An 18,494-nucleotide genomic window follows, 5' to 3' on the forward strand; every position below is an offset into this window, starting at 1 on the left:
TCAACATCACTTCCCCTGCAGGGCTCTCACGAATGTGGCCCTTGATAATTTTTTCAAAGACCTTCCCCAGGATGGAAGTGAGGCTGACTAGCCTGTAGTTGCCAGGCTCTTCCTTCCTCCCCTTCTTGAAAATAGGGACCACATTGTCCCTTTTCCAGTCCTCAGGGACTTGGCCTGAGTACCAGGAGTCCTCAAACAGCCATGCTAATGTTTCTGCAATGACACAAGCCAGTTCCCTCAGCACCCATGGATGAAGGTCATCTGGGCCCGCTGACTTGGCTACATCTAAGTCCTCCAGGTAATCCTTAACTAGGTCTGAACTAACAGTCTGGGGACTCGCATCCTTCCTGGGCCTCTCTACACTATCACCCGAGAGCACTCTATTGTCAGCAGACAGGAACACGGAGGCAAAGAACTTGTTAAAGAGTTCTGCCTTCTCTCGTGTGTCCGTCACCAACTGCCCTGCCCTGCCCTGTCCTGCCCTGCCTCGTAGGGGTCCAATGTTACCTTGAGACTTCTTCTTGCTACCTATATACTTGAAGAAGGACTTTTTGTTATCCTTAATCCCAGAAGCTAATCTAAGCTCCAGTGCTGCTTTAGCCTTCCTTACCAAATCCCTACAAGCTCAGGTCACGGAAGTGTACTCCTCCTTGGTCCCTGCCCTCTGCTTCCACCGCCAGTATGCGTTTTTCTTTGCCCTCAGGCCAGCCTGGATATCCACGCTCAGCCATGAAGATTTCTCAGACCCTTTTCCTGCCTTCCTATGCAGTGGAATTGTGTCCTGCTGCGCCCCAAAGATAGCCTCTTTGAGGAAGGACCATGATGTGTGACCTTTCCTGGACCCCCATACTAGCTACACCCTGGGCTCCGAGTGCCTCCCTGACTACTGCCCTGAGCACATCAAAGTTGGCTTTCCTAAAGTCTAGAATTTGTGCTGTGCTAGTTACCCTCCCCACCTTTCTCTGAATAGCAAACTGGATCATTTCATGATCACTGTCCCCTAGCCTCCCTTGTACTAGCACATTCCCCACCAGGTTGAGAACTCCTGCTCTATAGCATCCATTTCTGCTACTTTCAGAGACAGGATATTGGCTAAACCATTGGTCTGACCCAGAATGTCACATCATGGGCATATCCAGATGAGCGTTCACATAAATTGATAGATTCACAGATCATAATGGGCTAGAAGGGACCTTACAAGATCATTGGGTTCAGCTCCCCTGCACTAGGCAGGAAAGACAACTGGGGTTAGGTGACCCCAGCGAGGTGACCATCCAGTCTTCTTTTGAAGATTTCCAGGGTAGGTGATTGCACCACATCTGGAGGCAGTTTATTTCACAGTCCAGAATAAAACCTTGCCGCATCCCAAACCAGTTTGCAACGCTGCAAGAGGCATACTGAGAACAAAAAAATGTTCCCTATGCTACATACTTTCAGTGCAAGCTCAAAATTTGATACCTGGAAATCTAGGCATCAAAAAAAAAAAAAAAACTAGGAGGGAAAAAGTGGGGTAGGACACGGTCCCGGACCATGCCCTGCAGTAACCCAGAAGCCAGTCCTCCAGGGAGATACTCTAGTTTCTGGCCAGAGCATCTCTATGGTGCTTCTGCTGCCGCAGCAGCACCCTTAGTGTGCTGGAGCAAGCAGAAGAGCAGGGCAAGGACGTGGCATGACCAGGACCCAGGTGCTGTCACAGGTAAGTTAAGGACATGTGGATGGTGGGGTTTATGGGTGGGGAGGTGTGAGTAGTGGCGGGGTGGGGAGTGTCAGGGGGTTGGGGAGATGTGCAGTCTGTGGATGGGTTTGTGAAGGGGCTTGAGAGGTGGCTACCACATGCCTACGCACCCACCTACCTCCTACAGCCCACAGCAAAATGGTGCTGCCTGACGTGGGCTCTGTACATGCTGAACAGACCTGACCCACCCTAGCCCAGCCTGGCCTGGCCTGCTAGCACATGGCTTTTAGCAGAATGGGAAACCCATGTGCTAGTGGGCCAGGCTGGGTCCATTCAGCACAAAGCCCATGTCACGCAGCACCGTGCCACCACAGGACTCTGCCTGCAGCTGGGCCATGGCCACACCAGGTGCTGCCACCTGCGTTGCAGGGAGCGGGTGGAGAGTAGGTGTGTGGCAGCCACTGCTCAAGCCCCTCCACAAAGCACACATCCCCCCACACTGCACATACCTGGTACTAGCAGCAGAGCTGTGTGGGGAGAAAGCGTGCAGAGGGACCTGATCTACCCAGCATGGCATGGCCCGTTAACGCACTTTTGTACAGGACCGGGAGGCACAGCTCCAGGATGCACAGCTCTTGTGCAAAGGCACACGGTAGCTGCACGTGCCAAGCTGGGTCACGCTGAATGTGTTCTGTATGAGGCTCAGGCAGCAATGCACAGCTGCAGTGCTGTGCCTAGAACACACCTGGCTGACCCGACGCAACTCAGCCCATGCAGCTAGCGTGTGCCGTTGCACAGGAGCCACACATCACGGCGCCACACCTCCCACTCCTGTGCAAAGGCATGCTAGTGGACCATGCCAGGCCAAGTCAGGTCTCAACATGTGCTTTCTCCCTGCACAGACCATAGGTCTGGCAGAGCTGCCGCTGGCACAGCCCTGCTGGTGCTGCAGGAGCTGGGGTGGGTGGGCGTATGGTGGACCTCCACAAGCCTGACACCCCCCACACCACTGCACATTCCCCCCACCCCGCTGTTGCAAACCCCACACCACCTCACCCATATACCCCATACCACCCCCACTCACACCTCCCCACACCCACCCACACCTCTTCCCACATCCCTCTTGCAAACCTCACATCCCCCCATCACACACCTGGCGTGCCCAGCTGCCTGGCAGGATGAGACCTGCTGACAGGAGCAGTGGCTGCAGAGGCAGCTGTCCCCACATCCTGGTGAGTGAAGGGGTCAGGGAGAACTGTAATTTTTCTATCATAAGAAAGCCAAAAGCAAACATCAAAGCATATAGATATTTAGAATTTATTTTGCTATGATGATAGAGACACTGGTAGGCTTCCAAATTGCTTTGAAATGATAAGTATATCAATAAAACATTGCACAACTGATCTCTCTCTCTCTCTAGTGGTTTTTTGTTTTAATTGTGCAAAAACATGGATTTTGAGGTATTTTAAAGAGTGAATTTGAGATTTTTTTATCAGCAAATTTGCAGTTTTTAAATGGAGAACACCAGGATTCCTGCTAGTGAGGCAAGTGGCATGATCCAGGCAGAGGAACCTGCTCAGGGCTGGCACCTGGGACCCAGCTGGAGGGCAAATGAGGTGGCTGACGTCCTGGCCATTTAAGGCCAGGAGGACGTTTTGATAGTTCAAAGCAGGCCACCATGCTGAGAACATCTTTCGGGCAATAGGTGCCCAGATGGCAGGGTGTGGGCACACATGGCAGCAGTGCTGCACTTATATTTGCCCTTTTCTAGTTATCCGAGTAGGTGATAAGAGTTTATGAAACAGGACTGTACTAAATTCAGTTGGGGAACTGGGTGTGGCCAGTAAAAAACAACTGAAAAAGTAGGGATGCAAGTAGGACTGTAAGAGAGCCCGTCCAATCTTTAAACTTGAAATGGCTTCTATGAGTACCTGCACTCTTACTGCACTTGGGGAAGAGGGGAGCAAGTTGACAGGTGGCACAAAGCTCAGCTGACTTTTCAATGAGCTGTATCATATGGGGCTGTGCCAAGATGGGGCAACTCCTACCTGAAACGATGTTGGCACAGTTACCTGGTTTCCCTGATATGTCTCTGATCATCTGGAATAATATAATAGCAAGGTTCATTAGGAGCCACAGCATATCATGGTACAGACTGTCACACATTCTTACCTCACATGGCTTATTTCCTATTCTCTAAACTTTGAATTCTCTTCAAGTATCCGATCTGTATCTTAAAAACTAAGTCTTTATTTTTGTTCCAAGAAGGAATATGTGTAGAGAAGTACAAGGCTGACAGGAGTAGCATCTGACAGAAAAGTGGGATTCAGGGAAATTATCATTTGGGTGGTTCACCTTTCAAACTGTACACACACTAGAATGGGGAGGTGGGAGAAGAATACTTGAACACTGGCAAGATACTAGATGTGTATAATCTAACATTTTCATAGAATATTGAGCTACAATGGAGGCAGTGTTGACCAATCATTCAGCAATGATGCCAAGAAAAAGCAGGCTACTAGGACATGGTGGACAGTGGTTTTTTGCCCATGGGTAGGACATTAAAAAATTACTGGCTTGCAACAAAGATGCAGTTCTCCAAGATGGTTCAGCAGTATTCTGCAATGTCCTACTTACTTAAAGAAAAAAAAATGTGGTTAACACAGCAAAGCCTGTCTGCCTAACATTTTGTTATTCTGCATTGTAGTGGGCACTTCTACACAAGATGTAATTGCACAGTAGTTACTGTGCATTTATTTAGTACTCATACAACCAAGTACTAAATAAATGTGCAGTAACTGGAGTTATGGCACAGTAGTGCCGGCAAAAGTTTTTTAAGTGACACTACTGCGCAGTAACATATTAGCACTGTCCATGCTGTGACACACTACTGCAGAGTATTACTTGGCTACTGTGCAGTCAGTGTCTCATATAGACATACCCACAGAGGTTTAAAAAATGGATGTTATGTTTGTTTTTGGAAAAGACTTTGTTCCAACACTGTGCAATAATCCATTAGTCAATTAATATTACAATACAATACTAAATAGAATGAGATGTGTTTATATACCTAGTTTATACTGAAAATTTGACTTAGTTTTTCAAAACTCATTTAAGATAATAGTTTTCCTTTCTTTACTTTTTCTAGCTAATGCTGGGTCTGAATAATTCCATTTATTTACCAAGAATACCTGATAAGAAAAAGCACAAAATGCAAGAAGGAAGGAGAGCAACTTTGCAAAAGAAAAGGCCCTGAGCTGTGGAAAAAATGCAAGAGAAAGAGCAACTAGGGGAATAAGACATGCCTTCAACTGAATGCCAAAACAGCATGGTTTGCTTTGAAATACATTTAAAATAGCAAAGGAAAACCTAAAATTTGATTTTTTTATCACGGTAAATGTACAATCTCTGGCATGGAATATAGGGGGATCTAATCTTATTGGTTACCCTTAAACACTACATGAATGTAATTCATAATAAAATGAGGTAAATAATTATATAATTAAAAATGTTTGATTTTACAGTATCAACACAAAAACATATAAACTTAAATATTTAAAGTTTATGTAACTGCTTAAAAATTCTGGCCTAAACAAGTTTCTAGAAAATAATCATAACAAAGTTATATGCTAAACACATTAAAAAAGGACAATAGTGAGAAATATATTTCAAATGGTCTTTTGGCTCTGTTATTTTTGTAATCAATCCGTTTTCAAGCCTGTGAATAATTAAAATTGAGTGATTCTAACAATTCAGAGATAACACTGATTAATTAGAACAGAAAGTGCAAAATACTAATCAATCCTAAAGACAGTTTCTCTTCCTTCCCCACCCCCCACAACTCCTCCACCCTTAACAATGTGGCTTCCACACTCTTCAGATTCTTTAAAAACATTCATATTCTTGTCCATTCACGCAAGCTTCTCTCAGTGAGTATTGTTTTGGGAGGAGTGGGTGGCAGGCAGGGGGCACAAGATGTTGAGAGAACAGATAGGATGTCAGGTGAAGATGGAATGCTGTGCCCTCTCTAACCAGCTGAAGACTCTGCATGATTGTTTTCTTACAAATAATACCTGTGGGTGTTGAAACTGTTCAGGGAATCTATCAAACACACTCTTTCACTTTGCTGTTGTAACTCTATAAAATTTATTCTCATTTCAAAAGAGTCATAGGCAATAATACCTGTAGGTGGTTGAGTAATTCAAAGAAAATGTGTCAAACCTACTTCTACTGACTTTAACAGCAGAATTCTGTAATTACTTTCAAAGTTCTAAAATGTAATAATTTCTTTTTGATACAATCAAAAAGTTCTAAACTAAGCTTTTTTATTTTTAAAGATTACGTGCTAGTGAAAGTGACTAACCTGCACTGCAGACCAAAGGCTTGTGCAGACTTTAGTTTAGCTCACTGGAATATATACTAATGCAGAATTTATTCCATGCATCGACAACACAGTAAATATAGTTCCATCTTAATGCACAGGAGGAAGTTGCTTATATAACTGTCTCTATGAATGATGCTTAGGAGAAATAGTTGTAGCTGGTCCTGACACAATCATATTTTGGGCAAAACAGTACAGATTTGCATGAAAATGAAGACCATACAATTGAATAAAAGAACCCTCCCATAATTAGAGATATCTATCTCTCTTTAAAGCAAAGATATACTACAATGTTGACAACTCTTAACATTGTATTGCAGGTATTATGATAGTTGTGTGTTCCTTAAATCCCCAACTCCTGGACTCATGTGATCATATGAATGTCTTAAACATCTTTTAGAAAAGAAAATAAATTTGTCCATCATAATTCTTTTTAAAAGGCTTGAAAACATGATTCCTAAATCCTTAGAACCAGAATGCAAATAAAAAGAATCCCAAAAATCTTTCTGGGACCTGATTCATGATTTTTGAATACTGTGTAGGCAATAACATCTCTCTATGGCAGGAGATGGCAACTTATGGCTTCCCACTGGATTGGACCTGCAGATGTGAGGCTTTAGCAGCATTTGGTGGCATATGTGTCTCTGTACCACAGTGGGGAGTAGTGGCAGTGGTGGCTCCATCCTTGCCCCTGCCTTTCCATCTCTGACCCAAACTGGGTTATTCTGGCAGGCAGGCTGAAGAGACTGTCAACCACTGCTTTATGGTGTTCATAAGGTGGTATATATAAAGGGTGATGTGTTTATGAAGACCTGCTATTAGAAATTAATAAAGCCCATGCAGAAATAACTATTTCTGATGATTTGTCCATGACATCATTGCCATGGTTAAGGGAAAGAGAATGACACATGACAGATAGTTATTTAGCCTGAGAAAACAGTCAATGGGTGCTTCCCCATGAGCGTGCAGGTGCAGGAGCGCATGTTTCCTGTGGGACAAATAGCAGTGGCACATATTTGTACCACTGCTATCTATCTCCCCTTCATGCTTCTGCATGCATGCTCCAGAGTGCAGCAAATTGCCTCAGGTGGGGTAGGGGAAGCTGGGGCCAGCAACTGGGCTGGCCGTAGCAGCCTTACCTGAGGTCCTGGGGGGCTCCCAGGGCAGCAGTGTTGCCAAGCCGGCCACTTGGAGCCTGGCCAGAAGCCAGAGCATGGCCCTGGCCAACTAGGCTCCCTTTCTGGTCATGCATGCTACTGTTGCATGCACTATGCCACTTTTTTTTAGCGGTGGTTTGGACGCTGGGATCTCCTGGTGTCAAAAAGCCACTGTGCTGCAAATTAGCAGCATAGTGAATGCATGCGCATGCACCACATGTCGTTTGCAATACCACAAATCGCACATGCATGCTCGTGGGGACATGCCCAAGTTATTTAAGACAGATCTCCGTCAGTTAATGCATACAGAAAGGTAGTCTTGCAAGTAAAACCATAATCTTCTCATCCTACAATGTTCCTGTATAAAGCCAAATTGATTTTAGACATGTGTAGGCATATGTATATACTGATTCAATAACTAGACTGGGAATTAAATGAAATCCTTCCCTTCTATAACCATTACCAAAAAACCCCTAAGTGTCATTTAGATTTACTCACTGAAAGACGGGTCACCCAACATACTAACGTGTTCAAGAGATCAATATGTCTGTCACCATTCAAATGCAAGGGGTACATATATTAGGCAGTCACAAATGGTTTCATGTATTCCTAATCTGCGAACAAATTAATCTCCCCCTCCAATCTCTGTCTGATTTAATAGGTTACTCACCCTTACTTCCCTCCTGGGAGCCTAAATTTGTACTAATATTGTTGTCAAACTTGTTAATACGAACAAAATATCTTAAGTAAATTGGCCTAAAAAATTCCTACCAGGAATTTAAAAAAAGCACTAGAGTTTGTTGCAAAAATCAATTTAGCAATGTCTGGCATTACTGTGTTCACCAACTCCTCCCTGACATTTTCAGCTACATACTATAAAGCATCACCTATATAGAAAAGAATTAACCATAGGACACGTGTAGAATATATCTAATTCAGGATGGCGGTTAGGAACAACTGATGATCAGGAGCAAAAGGCACAGTAACTGCAGTATTCTTAGCTATTCTAAGATCAGCTAAGATCAGCATGTGCCCAATAAGGGGGCCAAGAATGGTATCACTGCAATGACCAGTAAAGGACAAGTCACTTTCTTAGTTCCCCTCCTATTAAACTTGCCTTGGCTCAGCCAAATTAGTTCTTTCAACATAAAATTATCAATACCCAGGTTCTCACTAGACTAAATCACTTTTCTCAATTCAGTAAAATAAATGTTTAGGCTTCCAAATTCAGTAAAATCAGATTAAGTTATTAACATACACAGGACAAAAAGGGTGAACCCAAGTCATTTAATAAGAGACTTTTAATCAGAGACCTACAATTTCTAAAATGTCTGTGGAGAATTTCCTGATCTAATTATTGGGTTTTTGACCTTAAATGTAATAGAAAATATCCTGTCAATTTCTATATGTTGCAACAAGCCCATTTCATTCATTTTTAAAAGGTAAAGGAACTAGTAAAGGTGAACTAAAATAATTTGTCCATAAAATAAATAACACAGAGACAAGTCCCTTATGTATGTTTATAAAAATCTAAAGCAGCTATTTCTTGTTTCACAATAGGTAAATTATCTGTAAGATACTATTTCGTCAAAATCTGAAACAATACTATATTAATTTGTTCTTATCACAGAGCAATGATTTTCTCCTTATAGGTATCAAATCAAATCATCATAATGTCATTGCTTTATCAAATGTAACCTGTAAGAAAAGCTACTGAGATAAGAATTGAATTTTAAATCTATTATAATACTAGATGAGAAAAAAATATTTCACATTTATTATACATTATTCAAAAGAATGGAAAGAGAGCAGAAGTGGTTTATTTTTCCCTGACCTAAACAGTTTTGTGACAAGACAAATACCTGATCCACATGCATATACAAGGATGCCACTAACTGCTGAAAATAAACAGCTTTCAATATCAAGGCTTCTTTTATCACTGTAGCTTTTTGGAAAAATTACCTATGCACAAACTCTAGATGGCAACATTGCACTTACTGTACTTCTAAGACAAAATGTCACAGCCAGTCCCTACATATCCTCTTTATCAACGTTTTATGTGCCACAGATCTATAGCCTCTTATTATAAGTGTAATGAAGCAGAAGTTATTGAAGCATTTTATTGATTGCTCAGATCACAAGTTTACTGTCATACTGAATTGGCACCTTACTCGCTGAAGCAAACTGCTGACACCTTTTTAAAAAAGTGACAACTACATCTATTTCATGACCAGAAATCCATTTTCATCTCTATCAAGACAAGAATGCAATTTTCACTTCATTTAACTGATGTTAGGCCTGCTCAAGGCATGACACTTAGAAAAAGACACAAGTTTAAGGTTCTTAAAATACTTCTAGCAACTAGAATGCAGCCTGGTTGTGGGAACAAATTTCAATGATCAGTCAAATTTATAAACAACACAACATACTAAAAATCACTTACCATAGCTATCAAGACAGTAGGTTTCTTTTTCAATTTCAAAACTACTGAACTACTATTTTTTTATATTTTTACATGTAAAAATGTGCTGGAATATTACATTTATCATACTAAATCTTACTGTTTGAAAAAGTTTACTTTAATATGGCTTTTATAGCTTGAACAGTCCCTGTCCCTAGATAAAAGGCCTATTTTGTGTATGGCATAAAGAAAATGAAATAAAAAGATGTGAGTAATGTGTGAAATTAGACAAGGAGGGGATAAAATAGAGGGAACTTTTAACATTTCTGTGGAAGAAAATTTCTTTTTTTTAATGACTTAAATACACTTTTCAAATGTAATTTAAAAACATTCCTAGAAAAAGACAGCAAAAATCTCAATACTATTATACTGGATGACATGTTGTTTAAATTAGAAATCAGCTGTTCACCATTTCAATGGAGCCCTTACTATTATTTTAATAATATCTAGCAATTATAACAGCAACTTTTTGCCAGGATGGAATATAATTTTTGGAAAACAGCATTACTGTGCAGAGTATATTTTTATATAACAACTCTGACAATATCTTGCTTTAGTATATGCATAAAATTACACTAAAATTATATCCAAAACTTAGTAAACAAAAACACGATAATAATGTATTTACTTCTTCAGAATCCCAAGAGAAAGGATTCTATCATAACTAATTTTTCTGATATTTATAATGTGAAGTACTGAGGTCCTGCAGACCCACTGAGAAGTAATTACAGCTATTTCACTGGAAATCTTAGCATATAAAATCATATTGAACTCATTAAAAACTTGAGAAATAGTTACATCAAGTAGTATCTGTTACAGAATATAAGCAAGGAAGTTTATGAAAAACAATTTGTAAACATGCACCAATATCTAAGCTAGTAATTTCAAATCAAATGCTTTAAAAATAATAACACAATCTTAGTTCTCTTCTTGTAGGAATAACTGCAATATTTTACTCATTTTAATTCAGTGCTGCTTTTATAGGTCCATACAACAAAACAGATAACATCTTGTGAATTACAGGGGCTATATCTCAGAATTTTAAAAATAGTGTAAATTGCTAGATAAAATGGTAAAAAAAACATAGGTTAATAATTTATGTTCCAAATTTATTCAATTTAAAATAGTGGCATTATGAATCCCGTTAAACACATGCTTAAAATAGAAAGGTTCACAGATCACAGCAGCACTTGTTGGTATTCTCATGGTGAATGTAGAATCACTCAACTGCTTTAGTCTGTCATTTGCTTTTCTTTCAACATTTTTCATACTTGCATCATTCCTTTAACATATATAATTGTCAGTGATTCACATTATTAATTTCTATTTACTGTAATTTTGAGATAGAGTTAATGAATTCATAGCATAATTATGCTCTCGTCCCATTGTTAAAAATAAATAACAGAGTACATAAACGCAATATAAGTCAATGACAGAAATCCATAGAACTGTAGGTGAAGTTATACATAAATTATTATAGCTGTATTTTACTACAAACTTCCAAAGTAAAATTGCAGCACACACTCAGGAACATTTGTGAGCTTTTTAGGTCAACTTGTGATTCTCAGATATTTACACCTCTGCCCCCTGAATGATGAACCTTAAGGAATCTAATTTTGTGGTACTAATGCTATTTCTTTTTCTCTTTATCAGTCAAAATACATTTTGTGTTTGTTTACCAACAGACAGAACAAGAATTCATGTAATATGTGACTGTAAATGAAGAAAATGTTTAAAAATAATTAATATCATTTTAAAAGGTATTTGAGTCTTCTGTTTTGGCCTCTGTTTAGCTGTACTAGGCCTGTGAATGACAGCTTCCCTGCTTGAAGCATACAGAAAACACAGCCTTACTCATTCACTGACAGTACTATGGCCTTTTCACACGTTCCCTCCACAGCAGTGTTTGTCCCCAAACAGTGGAACCCAGCACAATGGCATTCCTGCTTCAACACCCCCACCAACAGCACAACTACATATCACGAATGCTAATGAGATGGACATCTCCCATCACTGAAAGTGTTAACTACATTTCATACTCACATGTTTATTGTTTTTTTTCCCACTGGTATTTATGAATTTAAACTTTTGGATAGCTCTGAGTAATTCAATTTTGGTCAAGTCTTTGTCTTTGCGTGTTTTAAATAAAAAATTATCTGTGCATCAAGTCTTTGTCTTTGTGTGTTTTAAATAAAAAATTAATAGTCATCACATCTCACACAAAATACAAATGTTACCATTTAAATCTATTTTGGTGTCAGCCAGATTTTTCACAAAAAAACTAAGACAGCATTTTTCAAGACACATACTATAATAGTTACTATGCCCCAAACTGAAAATTATTTACAAAATAACTCTCTCTCGTGCTCAATATTTTTCATATATTTTACAAAAAGTTCATCTATTAAAATGCCAGTTTCTGACAGTGTTAGATTTTCAATGTGAGATTTTGCAAGATGTTACTGGAGTCCACAGAGATGATATAAATAATTACAGTAAAAGAGAGCCTAGATTTTAAAAAAAGTAGAAAGCAAGCTATTATGATGTATTGTATAAAAAATACTGTTAATTTATTTTCTCTTGAGATATCTCTATATTAGAAACTTTCTTCAAATCTTAAGTGCCTTCTTACTTTTACTTGCTTTATACTACCCTACCTGACTTTCAAGGAATGTTATTTGTAGATTACCAACATTCATCCTAAAATGGTACAAAAGGTACAGTAAGGTGACCTCAGACTTTGTGGTCTAAGAAGTTTGACTCTTTCACATTCACTGACTCTTCTAGGGCAAGAAGCAACAGGGTGATTTGAAACTGTGCAATCTGCAATATGTAGCCTTGGGGGCCAAACAGTATGTATTTTTTTATAGAAGTATGATAGTACTCACTGAAATAGAGATCCAGTTAAATTGTAATAGAAGTACCTCACATTACTATCAAGCTAGTAATATTTGTAAGAGCTATTTTGTCGCAATGGGTAAAGGATGTGATCGTAGCACAATAATTGCAGGTCAAGGATATTTTTCTATCATTTTTCTCCATTTTTAATTTCTTTATTTAACATAAGATAGTCTAAATACAAATACAATACAAAAAAACATAATACTGAGATCAATAAAAAGCAAAAAAAATGAATCATTTATGGCTGCCAGAATGTCTAGATATTATATAAGTCTGAAAACTACATGAAATATCACATCATTGGGTTGTACTGTCATGCCTTGGCAAACAGAATGGGAGGAAGGCCTTTTCACTGAATTTCCTAAACCTCATTTACCATGTCAGAACTTACTTATTTTATGCTCTGTTTGAACTTATTTTTAACTTATTGATAACACAAAATACAGAAAATGAAAAGTAATATTGCAAAATTATATGCTATACTCTCTAAATACACATCCTAGGTTCTGTAAACACCCTATATTGGATCTCACTTACAAAAAAATTCTAGTAAGATAGTGAACAGTAAAATTTGAAAGAAAATATGCTTAAAACAGATTTTAGTGTTTAATCTTACTTTTATCTACAGAAATATTAATCCAGGTAATGCATACAGTTTCCTTTCAACAGACTGAAAGTGTTTTAGGAGATACCAAATATTATTTTAATAATAAAGACCTAATATTATTGTAATAATTTTATAAGGTTTAAAGTTATTGCTTTATTCTTGATACTCCAAATGTTATTTTGAAATGTATATAAGAACAATTTTGATTTTCTTTATATTTTTTTAAATGTCACATTTATACTCCTAATTCTAACCTGTTCATATTATGTTCCTTAAACAATGAAACACCTGCAAAAGGTATATGGCACTTAGGTCCACATATAATTATTTCAGTATCTACATGCATTTGTTTTCAGAGGTGCTTTCAAATAAAATAAAATTATTTTTCTGCTATTAAAACTCTTCCCGAACTGATACTTTTGGCCATTATTGGAGAAATCATTAAACCAGGTTAATATAGTGTAGTGTCACCATATTTTCTTTCTAAAGAAGAATAAAGAGCCACCCACAAAGTGTTTTTCTTCAGGTCTTATTCAGGAGCTTCCCCCCACCTCCCAAAGCTGTTACCTGCTTTTTTATTTTAAAGATTATGACTATATTTGTTAAATACTCGAATGTCTCATATTTGATAGATTTCATGTTCATGTTTTCTAAAGATTAATTATCATCTTATCAGAACACTGTAATATTGATATATTTTTATTTTTATACCTTTTAACAGACAACATTGTTTTATAAGTGAGGAATATCAATAGAAAATATGAAGATGCTCACCATCATCTTTTACTATGCTGATAAAATAAATTATCTTTTAAAAGAAGCCCTTTCTTAGCCTTACTGATTGTTTCTATTTACTTGAGTTCCTATTTTTGATCACCATTAGCTTGAGACAGGAACGGTATTTTCCAAAGTCAATGCTGATTTCTCTGTATGGATCTGGCAGCAGGAGGTGCTGTATAAACAGTGTGACTGACACCCTGGCTTCCACCTCCCCTCCCCCTCCCTACATAGGCTGATATAGCGTGATCTATCTGATGCATTCATTCTTAACTCTGGGGCCTGAAATTATTTTGAAACTGAGTTTCCTAGCTGGCTGTTTAATGTATAATTATTACTTTTTCTGAGAAATCTGCACACCTACTTTTTTCATAAATCATTCAACTAACCTTTTAAAGATTACTCTCAGATTTATAAATCAAAAGATGTCACACCTAACTATTCTAATAACTCTGGCAATTTCATTTTTATTCAAAAGTATTAACATGCAAAACCTTCTGATTAAGAAGTAATAAATACATCTGTATGTTGCTCCATAAACACACATGGATGCAAATAAAGCCACTTTGAATTAATCAGGTCTAAGACTACAACCGATCAAATAATGCATGCTATATCCCAGATTCATGTATGTATCCAAATTAAAATATATGTCTTATATATTTATTTAATTCCAAATGCATGGTCACTAAAATATTATTGGTTATCCTAGCAATTGTAAAATTCTGTTATTTTTCATAAAGTAACTTCAGTAATGTTTAGATTTTTTTTTTTTAGCAAAAACATTTTTCAACTAAGGCATACTTATTTTGATTAGCCTGGTGGGAAGAACTACAAGTTTGCATAGTAAACATCATAGGTGCATCAACAGCTATTAATTTTTTAATGAAAAATGATTGTCTTTATATAGAATCTCCACATAAGGAATGTATCAGTTATGCACAGTGTGCAGCAAGAAAAGATGAAACGTATGACATCCCACACTAAAAGACAGATGCAATTAGCTCCATTATTGTTGCCTTTGAGATTATAGATGAAGCATTTCGTTTCCCTAACAGGCACCAAAGTTCATGCAATACATGCCACACTTCTTTATGACACAGTGCCAATCATTTCTTTTATACAACCGGTACATTTTTAAATGAAAACAAAAAAGCAGTCTGTTAAAGAGTGGGACAACTCACCTGTTTGCAATAGTTTTTTGCAGACTTTAATCGATGGTGCAAGGCCAATAGGACTCCCTGGATATACATCTTTGCTCCTGAGGGGCTGAAACCTTCTCCCTTAGAGACCCAAACAGGTCCACGCAAAGGTGTGAAGGAATTTTGCAGGCATTTGTCAAGCACAGGAACTAGACAAGGAAAAAAAAAAAAGAAAATGCATTCTTTTGACCCAACTGAAATACACAGCCTGAAATGCAGCCCCACCATCAGAACTAACTCCTAATATCTATTATTTATATCTGACCTGGGTTAAGTCTTGGAAAAGCAACTCCTGCATTACTAGTGGCCACCATGAAGGATGTATTTATATTGAGACACCCCCCATGTAAGACTTATAAGCTTCGTGAGCACACCTGAATAGTTCTGAAGTGTGCCTAACTAGCTGCACAGAGTGTCATGGTGTGCACTGATTGCCTTATCTTCTCATTTATCACAGATGAGTTGGAACCAACCTTGCTGAAATCTACTTGCATTGTCCTGATAAAATTGCAAGATCCATGTTGTTTTTGTACACAGTTTCCTGTTGAGGGGCTTATGTATACCTAAAATATTACACATTAGATTATCCATAAAAATATAATGAACACGCTCATAAGCAATTTTACAATAACCTATTCATTGCCACTGCTCAAGCATCAGCCTCAGATCAAATAAAACAGCTCAAGGTGGCTGTTTAATAATGAAGGGAAAGTCAAAGGAAAAGATATATACAAGTAGATTCAAGGCAATAATGTTAACAAGATTTTTCTTTAAATTTTTTGACTGTATCCCATATGTTTAAAGCATTCTCTCTAAGTAGCATCTTATGCCAATATATTGTGACAGACAAGACAAGAACCTTTTGGCAGGAGGCTTTAGTGAGACACATACATTTGGCACACATTTTGGACTTTACTGTGTTGTGTAATTAATATATAACCCGTTTTTATGTGAGATAAAATAAAATGGTGCTTGGCTGCTTAAATATGCAATATTTTCAAGCTTTTATCTAATACTATAAAATGTAAAAGATGTTCCTGTTTTTTCTAGAAATCTAAAAGAAAATTGACAATCAAGGAATACCAGTATAAACCACACTTATGAACATTTGCAAATAAAATATTATAGCTTTAACTCTAGTACTCTGTGGTCATTTCAGGAATACATGTTGTTTTCATTCACATGTGACTACACATACATGTTACTCATCTGATATGTGTTATATATACTCATGTCTGTAATAATTTTATTGGCAGATATGTAGCAAGAAAGGGATATCTGTATTGTCAACAAAAAAATGAGGAGATACTATGTGTACATTATATTTTACATATTTTGTGGAAAACAGGACACTAACATCCCATTCAGGAAGCCGATTCCCAATTTAACTCAACTGTTGTTCAACTTTCCCCAACCATACAGAGCTAGACTGTATCCTCAGTAAAGAAAATGTCATAAGGGAACTCCTGTTGACCTGCGTAGTTGACCACTTTAAAGTAAACATAAAAGAAAGATCATACAGATGTGAGTTAAGGCAAGGTAAACATTGCATATTTACTTTTGCTAAAAGCAATGTATTTTAAATATACTGTCACATAACAAAGGCAGAATCAAAATATCATAAAATTATTTTAGAGGGGGATATTAATTTCAAAATATAAAATCATGTAGCTTTATTATGCCCCTAAACTGTCAAAATAGCTACATGCCTACACCATATGCCTTAAACCTTATTAGAATATTGTCTTATCACCTGGTCAGTAATTTTAGTTAGCTGCTGTTGCTTTCATGTGACTAATGCTTCAAGACTCAACATGATATTTACCTGTTTGTCTGAGAGATATCACTACCTACTTCTATGCTGAATGTTATACATAAAATGCCCTTCCTGAATAGGTTTGAAAAGCCACTATAGTGTCTCTAATTAATTTGCTACTGAAGTTCCAACTCTGATATGATACCTACAAGAAACTATGGCTCCAGTTTGTCAATGTATTTAAGCAGCTACAAAAATGAAACTACTTCCATGCTTACATTTAAGTCAAGGGAACTACCTACATGCTTAAAGTTAAGCACCTAGGACATGTCCCCATAAGCAGCAACATGTGTTTCCCCAGGGACAAGTAGCAGTGGCAAACCTTGTACCACTGTCACTTGGCCTCTGGGGAATGCCCATGCTACACGCGCTCTGCCATGCAGCAGTTTACCCCAGATGGGGTAGAGGAGGCTGGGGCCAGCAGCTGTGCTAGCTCCAACAGCCTTACCTAGGGGCCTCTGGGAGCTGCAGCCATGGCAATACTGCAGCAGGGAGCCTGGCCAGCAGTCAGAGTGTGGCTCCAGCCAGTCAGGCTCCAGTTTGGGGTGGCATGTGCTGCTGCCATGTACATCACCCGACTTTTCTTAGGCATGAGTTTGTTTGACCCTGGGATCTCCTGGAGTCAAATCCCTCCCCATGCTGCAAAGTAGGAAACACATGACTGTGCGATGTGTGTGGTGCCACAGACAGGTCTGCGGCACTGCATACAACTCATCCAACTTTGTCTGGACACACCCCTAGAGTCTGGCCAAAAAGGCCTCAAAAAATTTCACTCAGTCTTGAGAATGTCTACAAAGTCTGTATATGTATATGATGTATTATTGTAGCAGTATAAAACATGATGGGTCAAATCTTTAGCTTGTGAAAACTGTCAAAGCTCTACTGATTTCAAGTTTATACAAGTTGAGGATCTGGCTGAATTAATTCCATACCAAACGAAAAAATAAATAAAATACAGAATATTTTACTATTTGCATGAGTAATTTTGACAGACATCAGTTTTGTTCCAGATAGCCCTTGGCCAGAATGACTCTTAACCAGGGCTGTCCAGCTGGTGGCCTGCAGGCCAACCCACAAGGTGTTAACATGCAGCTGACAGGCTCTCACCAGGCAGCCACTCCACCCATTGCTCTTGCAGCTGTGGTGACTGGGTTCTCCAGGCTCCCGCTTCCTCCTCCAGGTCCTGGTTCCTGTCCCCACACACAAAAGAGGACCAGGCTGCCTATGATGTAAATAGGTGGAGGAAGGAGCAGGCTGCACATGCAGCAAATGAGATAACTCAGGCAGCCTGTGGTGCAGGTGTGTTGCTTGGTCATGTGCTGGAAAGGGGATGGAGGAGGAGCTGAACTGCTAAATGTGCATAGTGGGGAAGGGAGGTCCACATGGTGCTGGTGGGAGCAACACTGTGCATGTAGTGAGGGAGCTGTACATGCAGCAGGGGTAGCTGGGTGAGATCCACTGAGCATATAGTGAGATGACTGGGCTGCTGACCCAGTGAGTGGGGAGCTACACTGCAA

General features: G+C 38.7%; 1 protein-coding gene across 1 annotated transcript in view; it reads right to left on the reverse strand.

Moving 5' to 3' along the window:
* The window catches only part of DCDC1 (doublecortin domain containing 1), a 236,073-nt gene that overhangs the window by 119,050 nt on the left and 98,529 nt on the right, over positions 1 to 18,494 (reverse strand). The window contains exon 7 of the mRNA XM_019519509.1: positions 15,144 to 15,310. Coding sequence (XP_019375054.1) covers positions 15,144 to 15,310 — 167 coding nt within the window. The remainder of the gene's footprint in view (positions 1 to 15,143; positions 15,311 to 18,494) is intronic.

This window comes from Gavialis gangeticus, unplaced genomic scaffold (genome assembly GCF_001723915.1).
Source record: "Gavialis gangeticus isolate Ggan-Ray unplaced genomic scaffold, GavGan_comp1, whole genome shotgun sequence".
NCBI classification, from domain to species: domain Eukaryota; kingdom Metazoa; phylum Chordata; order Crocodylia; family Gavialidae; genus Gavialis; species Gavialis gangeticus.